At 43.2% G+C, this 18236-nt stretch overlaps 1 protein-coding gene across 5 annotated transcripts in view; it reads left to right on the forward strand.

Moving 5' to 3' along the window:
- The window catches only part of MATN2 (matrilin 2), a 130540-nt gene that overhangs the window by 77177 nt on the left and 35127 nt on the right, over positions 1–18236 (forward strand). For all 5 annotated transcript variants that reach the window (XM_040494072.1, XM_040494074.1, XM_040494073.1 and 2 more), the window contains 2 exons: positions 4083–4205; positions 13219–13341. In XM_040494072.1, the coding sequence (XP_040350006.1) occupies positions 4083–4205; positions 13219–13341 (246 nt within the window). The remainder of the gene's footprint in view (positions 1–4082; positions 4206–13218; positions 13342–18236) is intronic.

The following is an 18236-nucleotide window of genomic DNA, read 5'->3' on the forward strand; positions in this document are numbered from 1 at the left end:
GGGGAACACTAAAATGTAGGTGGCCTGAGATGGCATGGGCTGACTGATGGCAGATACCCATATCAGGGGTTGGGAGATTCTTAACATGAGGCCCAACACAAGGAGGCTGGAGGTGGGAAGTGCCTACTGCCAACACAGGTCAGTGCGGGCCACTGCATGGCCCGATTCTGTGACACAGACTCGGGCACGTGCCAGGGCTTGGTGTCCTTGATCTCTGTGTCCTCCGTTTCTGCAATTCTTTGCCTAATGTGACAATGGTTCTTGAATGATGAGCTATTAACTTTTAGAAGGATTTGGTGCTACGGCAATGTTTATGCTTTGACTCAACTCCAGCCACTTGCTAACATCCCATGACATGCAGATCCTGTAACTATGTGAATGTCCTGTTCCCACAATGACTTGTGTATTAAACCCTCCATTATTAGGCGCTGTTAGAACTCTTTGGGGAGGCGAAGTCACAAAAATGATACTTTAGACAGAGAGTTAATGAAGCCTGGAAGCAAAGGAATAAACAAAACGCAGGTTATTACCCTTTAAAACTGTAGACTTTGGGGCGCCTGGGTGGCTCAGTCGGTTAAGCGTCTGACTTCAGTTCAGGTCATGATCTCACACTCCGTGAGTTCAAGCCCCGCGTCGGGCTCTGTGCTGACAGCTCAGAGCCTGGAGCCTGCTTCCGATTCTGTGTCTCCCTGTCTCTCTGCCCCTCCCCTGCTCATGCTCTGTCTCTCTCTGTCTCAAAAATAAATAAAAACATTTAAAAAAAACTGTAGGTTTTCCCTTTGCATCTTTAAAAAACATTTTAAGTTATTTATTTTTAATATAATTTATTGTCAAATTGGTTTCCATAACATTTATTTATTTTTGAGAGACAGAGCATGAGCAGGGGAGGGGCAGAGAGAGAAGGAGTCACAGAATCCAAAGCAGGCTCCAGGCTCTGAGGTGTCAGCACAGAGCCCGACGTGGGGCTCGAACCCACGAACCGTGAGATCATGACCTGAACCGATGTCAGACGCTCAACCCACTGAGCCACCCAGGCACCCCTACCCTTTGCATCTTTTTTTTTTTTTTTTTTTTAATTTTTTTTTTTCAACGTTTATTTATTTTTGGGACAGAGAGAGACAGAGCATGAACGGGGGAGGGGCAGAGAGAGAGGGAGACACAGAATCGGAAACAGGCTCCAGGCTCTGAGCCATCAGCCCAGAGCCCGACCCTTTGCATCTTTTGATCGCTGGGTTAAGTATGTCCTTGCCCTAGCAGCGCAGGGTTTTGTTTTTCAAGTCACACATGTGTATTAATTGCAGAGTCCATTTCCTTTTTATTATTTCCAAGTTTCTGATGTCAGAATATCCTAAAAGTGATAGAGGGAAATGTTTTTTAAAGGAGAAACAAATCATCCATAATCCCACCACCTTGACACAGCAAGAATTTTTATTTCTAATTCCCAGGCTTCAGGCATGCCTTTGGAGCTCTGTTTTACCTGGGTGTCACCTCTGTAAATATTCAGTTTGAGATCTACTTTTTTCACCACATTTTGTCTGTCTTCCTATTTACAATTATGTTAGGATTATAATGTTAACAACTGCCTAATGCCCGAATCTCCTCCCACAAAACCCAGTGCACCTGTGCCCCCGGCCCCCCCGTCAGTTTACAGCCACTCCGCCCTCATGCCAGATCCCCCAAGTCAGCCTCAATCCTTCTTTCTTCCTCCTGGCTCACCTCTATTCCGGCAGGACCCCCACTGGCCCCACCTCAACTCATACCTGGTGTATTAGCTTCCTAGGGCTGCCATCACAACGACCACAAACTGGGTGACTTACGCCAACAGAAATGTGGTACCTCCTAGTTCTGGGGCTAGAAGTTCAAAATTGAGGTGCTGGCAGGGCCATGTTCCCACTGGAACTTGTAGGGGAGAGTCCTTCCTTGTTTCTGGAGGTGGCTGTTGACCCTTGGTGTTCCTCAGGCCGCAGCCACATCCCTCCAGCCTCTGTCCTCACATGGTGTTCTCCCTGTATGTCTGTGTCTTCATGTGGCATTCTCCTCTTCCTATAAGGACACCGGTTGTATGGGATTAGGGCCCACCCATATGACCTCATCGCCACTTGATTGTATCAGCCAAGACCCTATTTCCAAATAAGATCACATTCACAGGTACTGGGGGTAGGACTTCCGCATTCTTTTGGGGGACACGTTTAACCAGAACACCGCTCCCCTGTCTCCCCCCCCGCCCCCCGCCCCACCTCCGTCCTGCACCAACGTGGTTGAACCCTCCACCATTCCCCACTGGGATTATTGTGCTAGGCTTCTAACTGGCTTTCTACTGTCACATTTGCTCTCTATCATCTAGTCTCGATTCCTTTGTTCGGAACCTTCCGGTGACTCCCTCCTCAATGAGAGTGAAAGCCAGAGTCCTCGTAGTGGCCTCAGTCCCTCCTGACGTGCACTCATTCTCCTCTCCCACTTGTCTCTGCTCCAGCCACCCTGGCCTCCCTGCTTGTCCTGCAGCATACCAGGCGTAGTCCCACCTGGCAGCCTTTGCATTTGCTGTTTCTTTTGCTCAGATGCTTACTCCCCATTATCTGCTTGGCTCAACCCTCAGACCCTCATTTAGGACTCTGCCCAACAGCCGCCTTCTTATGATGCCTTTCCTGACCACTTCGGTCACCCTCTACCATCCTTCTAGCCTCCCCATGGTAGCTGTGGCTTTTCCCCGCTTTATTTTTCCGCAGGGTACTCTCTCCACCTTCTGCAAGCCTATCTTATTTACTTATTGTATTTTTTGTCCACCACCACTACTATCCAAGTGTAAGTTCCTTGAGGCCTGGAATTTTTATTTGTTTTGTTATTTGCTCTATCCTTAGCACCTAAAACAGGGCCAGGCCGGGAGTAAGGTGTTCAGTAAACATTTGTAGATTTTTTTTTTAATTCGTTAGTAATTTTATTTTATTTTATTTTTTTCAATATATGAAGTTTATTGTCAAATTGGTTTCAACATTTGTAGATTTAATGACAAATAGGACAAGGCATTTTCTTATAAATTACTAAGCCATTTACCATTATTAAATGTCCATCTTATTTTCCAGATTTTTTTGTCACTGTAAATAATGCTGCTATAAATAGCTTATTTCATATGCTTAATTTCTCCCTTTTATCAGTTATTTCTTTGGGTCACATTTCCACAGTGAACACTGTCAAACGTCCTTCCAAGAGGATTTTTTGTCAATTTATAATGCCACCAGCCCTGACTCTGTTTCCATGTTGCCTTGCCACCATCGGGCTTTATCCCTTCTTTATTTTTGCAGTTTGATAGTTATTAGTGTCGTAGGCTTTGTGATTGTTTTGATTTGCATTTCTTAAGCTTTAAGAATTTTTTTTAAATCTTTATTTATTTTTGACAGAGAGAGACTGAGCATGAGCGGGGGAGGGGCAGAGAGAGAGGGAGACACAGAATCCGAAACAGGCTTCAGGCTCCCAGCTGTCAGCACAGAGCCTGACTCAGGGCTCGAACTCATGAACTGTGAGATCATGACCTGAGCTGAAGTCGGATGCTCAACCGACTGAGCCACCCAGGCACCCTGCATTTCTTTAACTTTTAAATACAATTGGTCATGTGTTCTTTAGCTTATCTTCTTTATACCTGTATTTTTTTTTTATTTTTTAATGTTTATTTATTTTTGAGAGAGAGACAGAGCTCGAGTGAGGGAGGAGCAGAGAGAGAGGGAGACACAGAAGCAGAAGCAGGTTTCAAGCTCTGAGCTGTCAGCACAGAGCCCGACGCAAGGCTCGAATTCACCAACCGTGAGATCATGACCTGAACCGAAGTCGGACGCTCAACCGACTGAGCCACCCAGGCGCCCCTCTTTAGTTTATCTTCTGAAGTAAATTACTGATCTAGACCCCTGATTATGTTTTGGGTGGTCGCGGGGGAGGTGCTTTGGAATCCTATTTATTCATCCGCACTTTTTGGGACAACCATCTTAATCCTCGTTGATATTTGTTATAAGTATGCTGTTATTTCCATTCCATCCTATTATTCCCTTTCCTGTCTGTGTGTCTCCTTCAACTCTGTGTTTTCATATTTACAGCCGTGGACTACTGTGCCTCGGAAAACCACGGATGCGAACACGAGTGTGTGAATGCTGACGGCTCCTACTTTTGCCGGTGCCCTAAAGGATTTGCTCTTAACCCAGATAAAAAAACATGTGCAAGTAAGTTACCTACAAAAAGAGTTTGTGTGTGTGTGTGTGTGTGTGTGTGTGTGTGTGTGTGTGTGTGTGTGTGTGACAGTTTTTGGCTCGCACATTTTATTTATTTACTTATTGACTTACTTTTAATTCCCGTGTAGTTAACATAGTGTTACATTAGTTTCAGGTGCATAGCACAGTGATTCAACAACAAAAACTTTCTTTCCTGCTATTGCTGTGGGCACCGTGGCCGGGGAATTCTCCCAAGCGTATCGTGGCACAAGATGATGTGCTGCGGAGTCTGATGACTTCTGCCCCATTCTTCCTCTGTCAGGCCTTTCGCCACTTGTCCTAGGACCGTAGTCCACCCTGTCTCAATATCACCCTTCAAGGCGTTTGACAGAGGTGTCTTTCATTGGAGACCACACGTGAGAATGTTCTTCCAGCATCTGCTGAACGTGCTGACGATCAGACCATCTGACTTCATGCTGGCTCAGCCGGGCTGTGCCCATCAGTATTAACAGAGCTTAAAAAACACTTTCACTGAAGCTCTGTGGCTTGTGGGCTTTAGCTCTGCCTCCACACGAGCATAAGAAAATCGCTGAGCCTGAAGGAGTTGAATGTGGTTGCTTCAGGGTGGGGGAGGGGCGGGTGGAGGGTGGTTTGCAGAGAACTGCTCGTTCTTTTGTTTGATATATTTAGTTCTATTTGATTTTAACTACGCACATACAGGTCAGAATTCACTTGAGCTCCCAACATCTGACCATAAGAACTTACAAACTAAAGATGTTTTGCGAAAAGATTCCAAAAGCGTTCTTTTACATGTAAAGGTATGTCAGAGCACTTAAGGGATTGTGTAAGGGCGATCATCCTGTTGAGGGATTCACTTGAGAGAAGGCTGTTTTTAAAGGATTAGGGCCCAGCATTTTTAAAAAGTGCAGCTGAATACCAGGTTAGTGTACGTTATCTCCGAAACATACATCAAGGAGAAAATAGGATTTCAATTCGTAAAAAGTTCATGTACCCACCGCCTTTCCAAAACACATTGATTATGGAAAGCAGGATATACGTGGACAGTTTTTTAAAAAGCACCCCCACAAAACTCCTGAAACCTAAGCTTGCTCTTCAACCCTAAATATCAATAGCTTAGAAACGCCGGAGCTGGAGACAAGGGTGGAGCCTGGAATTGCAAGGAACACGGCCAGTCAAAATATGCATTTCTAGAGCCCTAACCATGTGCCAGTAACAATGGACAAGGCGAAGGCCTTCCTGGAGGAGGTGATATTTTGGCTGAATCTTGAAGGCAGAGCTGTCATTTATTCACCGGGCAAAGAAGGCTGAGACCAGGGTGGCCGGGAGGAGGAAAGATGTGCCAAGATACAAGCCAGACAGGCTCAGGCCCACACCTGGCACACGACTGGCATGCGGCTTATTGAGAGAAGAAGCAGGTGATGAGTGGCCTCCTCTGGTCCTGGTCTCCCTTCCCTTCTGAACATTCTGAACCGTAAATCAGCAACCCGGGCTGTGGTAACAGCTGGGAAGGTGGTTGCCAGGTTGACGGGTTGGTCTGTTCCTCAGAGAGGAGGCCATGTGCTGCCAAGGGCAGTCTCGGCCTCAGAGCAAATTCTAGCTCTTCTGCTTTTTCCCTGGCTGGCCTTGGGCAATCGATTTGCGCTTCAGTTCCCTCAACTGTAATAGGGGATCATAATACTGCCTGCTTCATAGCGTTGTCTTGAAAACTAAATGGGGTAATCCATATAAACCATTTAGCAAATTGTCTGGTGCTGAGCAAGTTCTTTTAAGGCATGATACTGCCTTCAACGACTTTAAATTGGTATTTATTGAGCATATACCACATGCCCGAGCTAAGTTTAATAGTGCATAAAAAACTCAAGACTTGGCCCCAGGCTTCCACTGGGATGAGACCTGGAGGAAAACACGCGTCCTATCCAGTCTGCCTCCTGCCTCCTCAAAACTCCTTCCCTGCCTGAGACCCCCCGATTCCCACCCCCACCCCCAGTTCCCAGAGGCTCGCCATCACCCCCATCCTGTGGCTCAGTATGTCTCCTATCCCAGAATCCCTGGGGACGCGGAGAATTACGGGCCCCAGGATGATGCAGGCAAGGAGACCCTCCAGTCAACACGGAAGCTCAGGCGCACTGGGAGAAGAGGTCTGGCTGGGAGGCAGGGGAGGACTGGTCCAGCTGGGGGGCCTCGCCAGTGAGGCACGGAGCCCAGCAATTCCAGCGTGTCTCTGGACCCTGTCAGAGTCGAGACTCAGAAGTAGGCAGGGCTGGGTACCCAGAGGGGTCTGGGTGGGCAGCATCCAGCAGATGTGTCCCCTAGAAAAAGGACCCCCTTCCTATCATGCTTGGGGGCAGGGTGAGAACTAGACCTGGAAAGGCTACTGCCAGGAGGAAGGAGACCCCCCCCCCCCGCCCGGCTTTCTTGGAAAGCTGCGAGAGTGGGAAATAAAGTGAAGCCCAGCAGTAAGAATGGAGACCCTTGGGAGCACCCCACATCTGTGAGGGACAAGAGCTGTGAAATAGGGGCCAGTTAAAAAGACAGAAACAGGATGGAGGTGGAAACTCAGAATCAAGACAGTCATCCTGTTAGTAATTAATGAGGCATCACATCAGCTTCCAGCCAAGTCGGCCTGGCTGCTGCTGTGGTGTTGAGAGGTTTTTTTAAAACATTTTTTCCACTTCTCGTAAACTTGCAAAAAAAAATGAAATAAAACAAAAGATACTCAGTTCCTTAAATTTCATCTCTATTTTTAACCAAAAGTATATTTGAAGGCTAACCCAATTAGTAAGTGTAATTATTGTCTGAAAATGTAGACTGTCAATGTAATATACCAAACGTGATTAATTTATGATTAAACCAAAGTGTATATAATAGAGCCTTATGTTCCTGAACAAAGAGCATAATTTAAAATATGTAAGTATTCAAAAAGCACCACTTAAAAAAATTTTTTTTTAATGTTTGTTTATTTTTGAGGGAGGGTGAGCAGAGGAGGGGCAGAGAGAGAGGGAGACACAGAATCCGAAGCAGGCTCCAGGCTCTGAGCTGTCAGCACAGAGCCCGAAGCAGGGCTCGAACTCACAGCCCGTGAGATCATGACCTGAGCCGAAGTCAGACGCTTAACTGACTGAGACACCCAGGTGCCCCCCAAAAGCACCACTTTTATATCAGTTCTTTCCCCTAAAGCAACCTATCCAAGTCTATCTGAATATTTTGTAGAAGGGAGAAGAGTGGAAACATGCAGGTATGGTTACTTTGCAAAATATTGCCAAGACTTTTTTTCACTGTGGGAAAATAGACGTAATATAAAATTTACCACCGTAACCATTTTAAAGTGTAGAGTTCAGTGACATGAAGAACATTCGTGTTGTTATGTGTTGTTATGCAACCATCACTGCCATCACTGTCAGAATTTCCTTCTTCTTTAAGGCTGAATAATATTCCATTGTATGTATACATCACATTTTGTTTACCCATTCATCTGTCAGTAGACACGTGGGTGGTTTCCACCTTTTGGCCCTAGTGAGTAATGATGCTATGAACATGAACGTACAAGTATCTGTTCAAATCCCTGCTTCCAAATTGCTAGATCATATTATGGCAAGACTTTTTAAGGTCTGATCTGAAACCACTACTACTGAGCCAGGCACGAGAACATTCTCAGATGTTCAGGGTCTTTTCCTGAGAAAGATAGAAGACTTCAGTCCACTGGACAGGGATTCATGTCTTTGGTATCAAGGAGACTGGGGGTTTCAAGTCTAATGCTTAATCATCTAATACCTGTTCTAGTGAGTAAAGGTAATTGTAGACATTTATAACATATAATAGCATGTTGCTATTTATTATTTACTGACTTTGAGATCATTATAGTCATTATTTTTTAGACTCCATTGATAACTTGGTTGGCATTTCCATCCTTTTTCAAGTAGGAATGCTTTGCATAGAGGAAAGTACTACATGAATATTTATACTTGCTTTAAAAGTGAAACCTGGAGGAAGGAAATAATTTTATACTGAATCCAAAGCATAAAATATAGAATGTATAGAATTTAGGTTTCATAGCCAACTTATGGTTAACCTACTGTAATATGCTACTTACTTTTGTGAGATGAATTTTTGTACATGAATCTAAGATTCTCAATTGGAGGGGACCTGAAAGTTCAAACTAGTTCTAGCCCAACCACCCATCTCACAATATTCCCATCATGCTGTCATCCATCCTGCACTTAAATACTCCTACTGACAGGACACTCACTACACCCCATGCAGTGCATTCCATTTTGTGCAGCTCTGACTCTTAGAAAGTGGTTCATTAAACTGAGCTGAGAATGACTTCCTTGTACTTTGAAACTAAGAACAAATTAGGCTTCTTGTATTTTCTTGGTCATTAGGACTAAGTCATATCAGAATAACTTTATTTCGCTTAGTAGACTAGCTAGGCCTGGAAAACGTGGTAGGGACTATCTGTACTTTCACAGACATTGGACCGATTTGCTGATGAAGGCCCTATGCCTCATAGACCAGATGGAGGAACGTGTGCTGGATGAAAGAATAATTAATTGTTTGCATCTATAACTGGCTGAATGTCTGTACCCAGAAGATGTTAATTGCTGAGCTGAGATCCTCACGGAGGGAGTTTTTTAAGCAGCCTGCCAAAAGAAGCCTGAAGAACTATATAAGAGCTGTCTTATATCCTTAGTGACCCCTTGTTGGTTCCTAGTGGGCGGTGTTTGCATCTAAACCCTCCAAAACACTCCATTGAGAGTAGTACTGATAATTGAGGCACCTGGGTGTCTCAGTCAGTTGAGCATCCGACTTAAGCTCAGGTCATAATCTCACAGTTCATGAGTTCAAGCTCTGCATTGGGCTCGCTGCTGTCAGCATAGAGCCCACTTCAGATCCTCTGTACCGCACCCCCATCTTCTCTGCTCCTCCCCCACTCACACACGCTCTCTCTCTTTGTGTCTCTGTGTCTCTGTCTCTCTCTCTCAAAAATGAATAAATATTTATATGTAAAGAAGAGTGGTACTGATAACCGTTTTTTCATTCAACAAATATTTGTCGAGCACCTACTATGTGCCAGATGCCATTGGAGACACTAAGCATGCAATGCTACGTAAAACGAACCAAAAGACTTCTGTTTTTTTGGGCAATAGCTTACATTCTGTTGGAGCAGAGTAGATGAGAATACAGGGCTCACGAGAAAGTGGAATCTGAACAAACACTTGAAAGAGGTGAGGGAAGGAGGAGACTTTTGAAGCAGGGGAAATACAACACCAGTGCAAAGGCCCTGAGGCAAGAACTGTGAGACCTGGCAATGATGAGGGACGATAAGGAAGTCCATATGACTAGAACAGAGTGAGTCATAGTAATGTAGTGTGGTCCACAGAGCATACAGCCTGTCCTCTCTATAGTCATAGGTTTGCTCCCCCAAATTCCAGTGATACCTCTGAGCTCATGGCCACTTCCCTATACTGAAAGCCTAAAATGGCTTTGTTTGGTGGCTGTATTTTATGTTTGGGTATAGACATAAGAAGCTATACACGTTGTCCCCAGCAATTTTCCCTGATTATTTTCTTCTCCATTACTGGGCACTTCCCACACTGTTCTTTTTTCTATTTTTTAATGCTATTTTCCATGGCAACTAGTTTCACAATTATGAATGTACATACTTGTTTTTAATACCTTTCCTGACTGCAAAAGTAACATATACTTACTGTAGAAAACTAGATCATATAGAAATGAAGTTGTATAAAATGAAATGATCTGTCATCACCCAGAGATAACCATTGTTAATACTGACTTGCTACATTTCCCTCCAGCCTTTTTATGCACATGAATATATTTTTATAGAGTTGAGATCATACAGTATAACATTAAATCATGAGTATTTTCACATGTCATTTTAAACTTTATCAAAAACATTTTAATGTCTTCATGATAATCGTACGTATGTATCACAAAGTGTTCAATAATTTTTTTGGCTACTCTGATTGTATTGTGATAAATGTCCTCATATGTAAGTCTTTGCATTTTCTAATCATTTTCTTAGGAACAAAACACAAAAGGAAAGTTACTGAGTCAAAGTCTGTTAACAGTTTTAAGGCTTTTGATGTATATTGAAAGTTATTTCCAAAAAGTTTTACCAATGTATACTCTACTGTAAGCGTTTTGAGGAGGCAATTGAAAAAATTTTTGCTAACTTAAGACAAAATTTTTTCTCACTGCTCTTTTTATTATCATGTCTAATTACCTTTCTTCATAAAATTAGGTAGTAATATATAGAGATAATTGACAAATACATGTTTTTTGGTGTTATTTGATTGATGAATAGTCTGTTCTAATTAAAATTAACTGAAGAAGAATTAGATCATATGAATAAAGGCCTCTGTTTATTAAAGAAATTGAACTTGTTCTTATAAACCTTCCCACAAAGAAAACACCAGGACTAGTTGGCTTAACTGGTGAATATAGGATGAAGAGCTAATATCAATACATAAATTCTTCCAGAAAACTGAAGAGGGAACATTTTTCAACTTATTCTATGAAGCCAGTGTTACCCTGATACAAAACCCAGGAAAATACATTACAAGAAAACAAAACTACACATAAGTATCCCTCATAAAATTCGTGTAAAAGTTGTTTAAATATTTTTAGCAATCAAATCCCACAATATGTAAAAAGAATAATGCATCATGACCAAGTAAGATTTATCCCAGGAATCGAGAGTTGATTTAACATTCAAAACGTGATCAATGTAACACACAACATTAACATACTAAAGAGCAGAAACCATAAAATCCAACTCAAAAGATACAGAAAGAGCATTGGACAAGACCTGACATTCAATTTTGATTTAAAAAATTTTTTTTAATCTTTATTTATTTTTGAGAGAGAGAGAGAGAGAGGGAGACACAGAATCCAAAGCAGGCTCCAGGCTCTGGGCAGTCTGCACAGAGCGCCATGCAGGGCTCAAACTCATGAACTGCAAGATCATGACCTGAGCTGAAGTCGGACACTTAACCGATTGAGCCACCTAGCCACCCCTCAATTATGATTTTTAAAAGAAAAAAAAAACCTCTCTGCAAACTAGGAATGATAAGAACTGCCTCCATCTGATGAAGTGCATCAGTGGAGAAATCATCAGGCAACACCATACTCAGTGATGAAAGACTGAATGCTTTCCTTATAGGATTAGAAACAAAACAGGATGCCCACTTTCACCACCTCCTTTTAGTATTGTACTATAGGTTCTAGCCATTGTATTAGGGGTAAAAAAAGAAGCGCGGGGGGAGAAATGAAATCTAGGTTGGAAGGGAAGAATTGAAGCATCTTTATTGACAGACAACAGGGTCATCTATGTAGAAACTTCAGTGGAGTCTACAAAAAGGGGCTATTAAGTGAGTTTAGCAAAATTGCAGGATACAAGGTCTATATACAAAAAACAACTAGTTTTTACATTTTTTTCAATGGAGAATCAAAAATTAAGATGAAAAAAACCATTTACCATAGCATCAAAAATATGTACTACCTATGGACAAATTTGACAAAAGATGTAAAAGACTTATACTACAAAAACTACAAAATATTGCTAAGGGAAATTAAAGAAGACTTAAATAGATATATCACATTCATGGATCAGAAGGCTTAATACTGTTAAGCTGTCTGTCCTTTCCAAATCTATATATCAAAGCAATATCTATCACGATCCTAGTATGCTTTTTTGCAGAAACTGACAAGCTGATTCTAAAATGTGTGAAACGCAGGGGCGCCTGGGTGGCGCAGTCGGTTAAGCGTCCGACTTCAGCCAGGTCACGATCTCGCGGTCCGTGAGTTCGAGCCCCGCGTCAGGCTCTGGGCTGATGGCTCAGAGCCTGGAGCCTGTTTCCGATTCTGTGTCTCCCTCTCTCTCTGCCCCTCCCCCATTCATGCTCTGTCTCTCTCTGTCCCAAAAATAAATAAATGTTGGAAAAAATAAAATAAAATGTGTGAAACGCAAAGGATTAAAACAGTCAAATGGATTTTGAAAAAGATGCCCAAAGTTGGAGGACTTAAACTACTTGATTTTAAAAACTACGTGTTTTTCCCTTTAAGGATATTGTGGTGCGCCTTTCTCTTACTCATTTTGTTTCCTCTGTTACAGGCTAGGAAAGTCTTCATTATTAAAATTCTTCATTATTAACATGATAGCCATAGGTCACATATTCTGTAATATAGTAAAATCCTCATCAAAACAAAAATATTTCTTTTATGACCCCATCAGCTGCTATTTACTTCAGGCAGTTTTAAACAGTGTGTTTAATTCCATAATAGCAAAATAATCAGACCCTTCAATAGAAGTCTCTTTCCCTATCTAAAAATACTCATATAAGTAAAATCCCATTATAAAAAATCCCATGTAACCTTTCTTTTCTCTTGGTGTTTTGATTTAAATTAACGTGTACCTAGAGATCACAATCTCTGACTGTGCAACCTTGAGAAAATCTAAGTGCAAATGAGTCCCGTGATGTAACAAGCTCAGTACTCTACACTGAGAATATCTCTGTCATTCATTCCCTCTTTTTCCCAGGATCTGACTTTGTGTCCTATTGTTTGGCTCAGTGTCTGAGGGGTTTAAGTGGTCTGGAGTTCGACTTGGGGAAGATTGCCATTGTTTTAACTGCATAAATTCCATAAAACTTTGAGCTAAGCTCCCTCTTCCCAGCTTGCGAGACAACAAACAACACTCAACCACACTTTTATTTTAGTGGCTTTTAACGTGAACCCAGACAAGGAAAGCATCTTCACAGATTCACTTGCTGCATAAACATTTTGTAACATGTTGAGAAAGTTCCCTCTGGGAGGCCATATCCCTAAACATGGAGATAGCCTCACTGAGAGATCCCTTCATAGCAGGACTGTTTGAGGTTACAGGAATTTATTATTTAGGGAAAATTAAGAATGAAATCCCCTTGGTTTTTCTCTGTGATATTTATTATTTTGTTCACCATTCTTACGATTTTTCTCTTTCCAGAGATAGACTACTGTGCCTCACCTAATCATGGATGCCAGCACGAGTGTGTTAACACAGATCACTCCTATTCCTGCCGCTGCCTAAAAGGTTTTATCCTGAATCCAGATAAGAAAACCTGCAGAAGTAAGTTGCACTGGCTGTAGAAGGGCTAGTTCTGATAAAATGCTCTGCTAATTTTCCTTTTCCTTGCAAAACTTCAGCAAGTATACGTGTACTCAGCATTTGTGCTCACTGATACTATTCTGCCCTTTATTTTACCTTTTGTCACTCCCAGTTCTGTGATGGAGATGATTTTTAGAGATTGACTAGACTGAGTCTGCCTATGGGATTCACTGAGCAAAGTCGAGGCCCAAACCAAAGCTCTAACCTACATGAAATGAGGGCGCACGCCCTCCCTTCTCCTTAGCCCCACAGCATGTATTTGGGACCTTGCAAAAGAAAAGCCTGGGCCCGGAGACAGGAGGTAAAAGGGATCCGTTTCTTCCGGTCCTACCAGATGAGACACTTCCTGGCTGCTAAGAGGGGAAAATTGCTGCTCTATCCTCTTTGACATAAAGGAAGGAAAAAAACAGGACTCTGGGGTATTTCCGCAGCTTTCGAGAGGTACATGGTGTCAGCAGGATGAAATTAATGATGTGCTGAGTGACTCAAAGGCCTGTCGGCTGGCACATCAAGGGGGATCTAGAGCATGAGCCCCAAATGGAATCTCTTTACACTAGACTATCCCTGAGAAACCACTAGAATGGGAAGTCCACAAGGACAAAGATTCTCCTGTTTTTCTCACTCTTGAATCCTCAACACCTCAAGGGTTTGGCACGTGAAAGTGCGACACAAGACGAAGGAATGATTGAACGAGTGAGTAAATGGATCTCTCTGAGATTTATCATCCTGGAGAAATTGCAACTCTTATTTGAATTGCTCAATCTTGTTAGAAAGATGGCCCTTTTGGGGCGCCTGGGTGACTCCATTGGTTAAGTGTCTGACTTCGGCTCAGGTCACGATCTCGTGGTTCATGAGTTCGAGCCCCACATCGGGCTGTCTGCTGTCAGCACAGAGCCCACTTTGGATCCTCTGTCCCCCTCTGTCTCTGCTCCCCGCCCCCACCCCCACCGTCTCGTGTGCTCTCTCTCTCTCTTTCAAAAATAAATAAACATTAAAAAATAATGAAGAAAGATTGATAAGCTAATATCAATCTTTGAAGCCATACAGGTTGTGAACTTTTTAAAAGTATTTCCATAGTCAGTCCACACTTATGTACGCTGAATTGTTTGTGTTCTTCTGGCAGTGGTGTTCGTAGAACTTTCTGGAGCCTCCATTTAGGGGTGTATTTTCTTATGCGCTTCTTCACCACCTCTTCTTGCTGATTATGTATGGCAGTGCTCTGCCTCAAAGCAGGACTGAATTTTCAAAAGTTTGACCATGTATTTCTTTTGAAAAAGCACTGTGGGCTATGTCACTGAATCCAGACAAGCCACATTCTGCTCCCAGCACGTGTGGACTTACCAACTCACTCTAATAAGTGTTTGACCTTGGATGGTGGCAGATGGTTGTAGACACCACGTTTCGAAACTGGTGCCTTACAAAAGGTAATCCCTGCTGCCTAGCCTCGATGCAAACCCTGGAACCATTTGAGCATGAAATGGGAATTTTAACCGATGGCATCATTCAACACACGAAAACAATGAAGTGGAATATTTTTCATTAGACCACACATGCATAACTATGGTGGAAAACCAACTTTTCTGGACTGGCCACGCCTCTCTGTGCTATTTACACCTTCTTCTGGGTCTAAGTGTGTTAGTGGCTGACTACACCCAGGGAAAATCAGTCGCAGGTGGACTCGTTTGTGGACCGAAAGCTCTTATGTGGGGAATAATTAGATCCGGTTCAACTCAGACACACACATTGTGGAGGAAAAGGGGAACAAGTTAGGCACGTGGCCATCAGGGCAGGGGAATATGCTTGAAACTCTTCACCTCTTACCAGTCATCTAGGATTCCCTCGACCTCTGCCTCACATCCTGCCAGGAGAGGCACATGCACTAAGAGAGGGGTCCAAGGTGGTACATGCATGCATTGTTATCAAGAGGGGAGGGAAGTGGGGAACAGAAGGGCCAGTGGAGAGGCAGTGACCATTGGGAGCAGTTTGACCACCACAGACGGGCCTGTTCGCGGGTCGTGGCCCTCTCCCCAGTCCCCAATGCTCCTTCATATATGTTGAGTGATTATAGCTCCATTTCCTCTTTAGCCAGGTGCCCTACTTTTTCATCCAAGAAAAATGGAATTTGTGTCTAAAACCCGATGTCCTCATCAGCCCTTCTCCCAACATCCTGCCTCATCGTTACATTTTCCATTGTCTGCTGCAAACCCAGCCCTGGGCTCCTGAGGTCAGCCTCCTAGAGCTGCCCCTGACTTCATGTTTGCACTCAGTCGATTATGGCAGACAGCTGTTCACGGCAACGAGCACTCACTGTCTCTCTAGAGCATTACATGGAAGAGGGAAGCAAGAAATTAGATTTAAATCTGGAGTTTGTTATTAGGAGTTTGAGGATCTCAAGAGCATTACAGATCTCAAGCTCAGGGTACAGCCATTTACGTTTAATAGACAGTTGATGGATGTGGGCTATTTTCAAATCTAATAAGACATCTATTTTTCAGAGGAATTTGACGTTATCCAATTAAGGTGGAAAACACAGTTCAAGGCAGAATTCTACTGAAGAAAAGTCTCTCGGCCGGGATTTATTCTTCCTCCTCATCTGGGCACAATTTCTTTCTCTGGAAAGTAGTGTCATTGATTTAAGGCATAAATTATTAAGGCGGTGGTGCAAAGCACAGAAGCCAGGACTGGCCTGGCTGTCGAGGGGGGGCCCGAGGGTGGAATCATATGTGGGTGTGACCCGGGGAGCTGGGCTCCAGGATTGCTCATGTTGGGCACCATAGCTGGTTTTCCCTGGAGCTGGAGGCATCACACTCTGAAGAGACAGGATGGAGATGGGAGGGCTGGTCTTAGCATTGTCACTCATACTGGCTGTGTGGCCTTGAACAGGCTGCTTTTCTTCTCTGGACCTGGGTTTGCTAAACCAAAGGAACACGGCTTTAACGTTTTGTAGCCTAACCAATTTTTCTGAGACCTGCTAACTGTGCCACTCCATTGGCATAATTTACTGTCCAGGGTCACTAATCTTACATGTTTTGATGTCTTACCTTCTCAGTGAAGTCTCCAGCTTTTTACGAGTTGGCACGCATGAGCTCTGTTTAAAATGTGTTGTCGGAGGGCCAGCTGGGTGGCTCAGTCAGCTAAGCCTCCAACTTCGGCTCAGGTCATAATTTCACAATTCATGGGTTTGAGCCCCACATCAGACTCTCTGCTGTCAGATCCTCTGTCTCTCTCTCTCTCTCTGCCCCTACCCCATGATTCTCTCCCTCTCTCTCAAAATAAATAAATAAACTTAAAAAAAATAAAATACAATTTTTTGTCTGACCGTTCTGCCAACTGACCTCTCATGGGGCTCACTGGACACTCCGGGCTTCACCAGATAAAGCTACCTGCAAGCCTGTCCCACATGTAGTACCATACATTTAGCGAGGAGACCAGACCAGACATGGGGCACATTGTAGGTGCTCCGTAAATACTAATTAAGTAACATGCGCATAAAGAAATGTAACTTAAGCATGTAAAGAAAGCAGAGATCTGCAGTTACTTTGCCATAAGTAACCATTTGGAGTCAGTGTTGAATTGCTGTTTGCCAGATAGCTGAGCGAGAACATCTTTAAGAATCTAAATGTTTTTGGGGCGCCTGGGTGGATTGGTCGGTTAAGCATCTGACATTGGCTCAGGTCATGATCTCGCGGTTCCTGAGTTCAAGCCCCGCGTCGGGCTCTGTGCTGACAGCTCAGAGCCTGGAGCCTGTTTCCGATTCTGTGTCTCCCTCTCTCTCTGCCCCTCCCCTGTTCATGCTCTGTCTCTCTCTGTCTCAAAAATAAATAAACGTTAAAAAAAAAAATTAAAAAAAAAAAGATTCTAAATGTTTTCAGTTTAGGTATTTTGTAATATAAATCTTTCTTAAAGACAATGCAGGCTTTTAAAAAATTGTGAGAAAATATATATAATATAAAAATGGCCATTCTGACCATTTTTAAAAAATGCTTATTTATTTAGTTTTGAGAGTGTGTGTGAGTGCCAGTGGGGGAGGGGCAGAGAAAAAGGGAGAGAGAACCCCAAGGAGGCTCCGCGCTGTCAGCACAGAGCCCAGAGTGGGTTCCATCTCACGAACCGTGAGATCAGGACTTGAGCCGAAATCAAGAGCCGGTCGCCTAACCGACTGAGCCACCCAGGCACCCCTGACTATTCTAATACACTTCAGTGGCATTAAGTACATTCACATTCTCTTTTTTTTTTTGTTTAATGTGTATTTATTTTTGTTTTTTTTTTGTTTTTTTTTTTTATTTATATATGAAATTTATTGTCAAATTGGTTTCCATACAACACCCAGTGCTCATCCCAAAAGGTGCCCTCCTCAATACCCATCACCCACCCTCTCCTCCCTCCCACCCCCCATCAACCCTCAGTTTGCTCTCAGTTCTCAACAGTCTCTTATGCTTTGGCTCTCTCCCACTCTAACCTCTTTTTTTTTTTTTTTTCCTTCCCCTCCCCCATGGGTTCCTGTTCAGTTTCTCAGGATCCACATAAGAGTGAAACCATATGGTATCTGTCTTTCTCCGTATGGCTTATTTCACTTAGCATCACACTCTCCAGTTCCATCCACGTTGCTACAAAAGGCCATATTTCATTTTTTCTCATTGCCACGTAGTATTCCATTGTGTATATAAACCACAATTTCTTTATCCATTCATCAGTTGATGGACATTTAGGCTCTTTCCATAATTTGGCTATTGTTGAGAGTGCTGCTATGAACATTGGGGTACAAGTGCCCCTATGCATCAGTACTCCTGTGTCCCTTGGATAAATTCCTTACCTACGTTTTCTTCAAATCTATCAACACGAGTTGCTCTTTGTAA

Source organism: Herpailurus yagouaroundi, unplaced genomic scaffold (genome assembly GCF_014898765.1).
Source record: "Herpailurus yagouaroundi ecotype Mexico unplaced genomic scaffold, PumYag 186, whole genome shotgun sequence".
NCBI classification, from domain to species: Eukaryota; Metazoa; Chordata; class Mammalia; order Carnivora; family Felidae; genus Herpailurus; species Herpailurus yagouaroundi.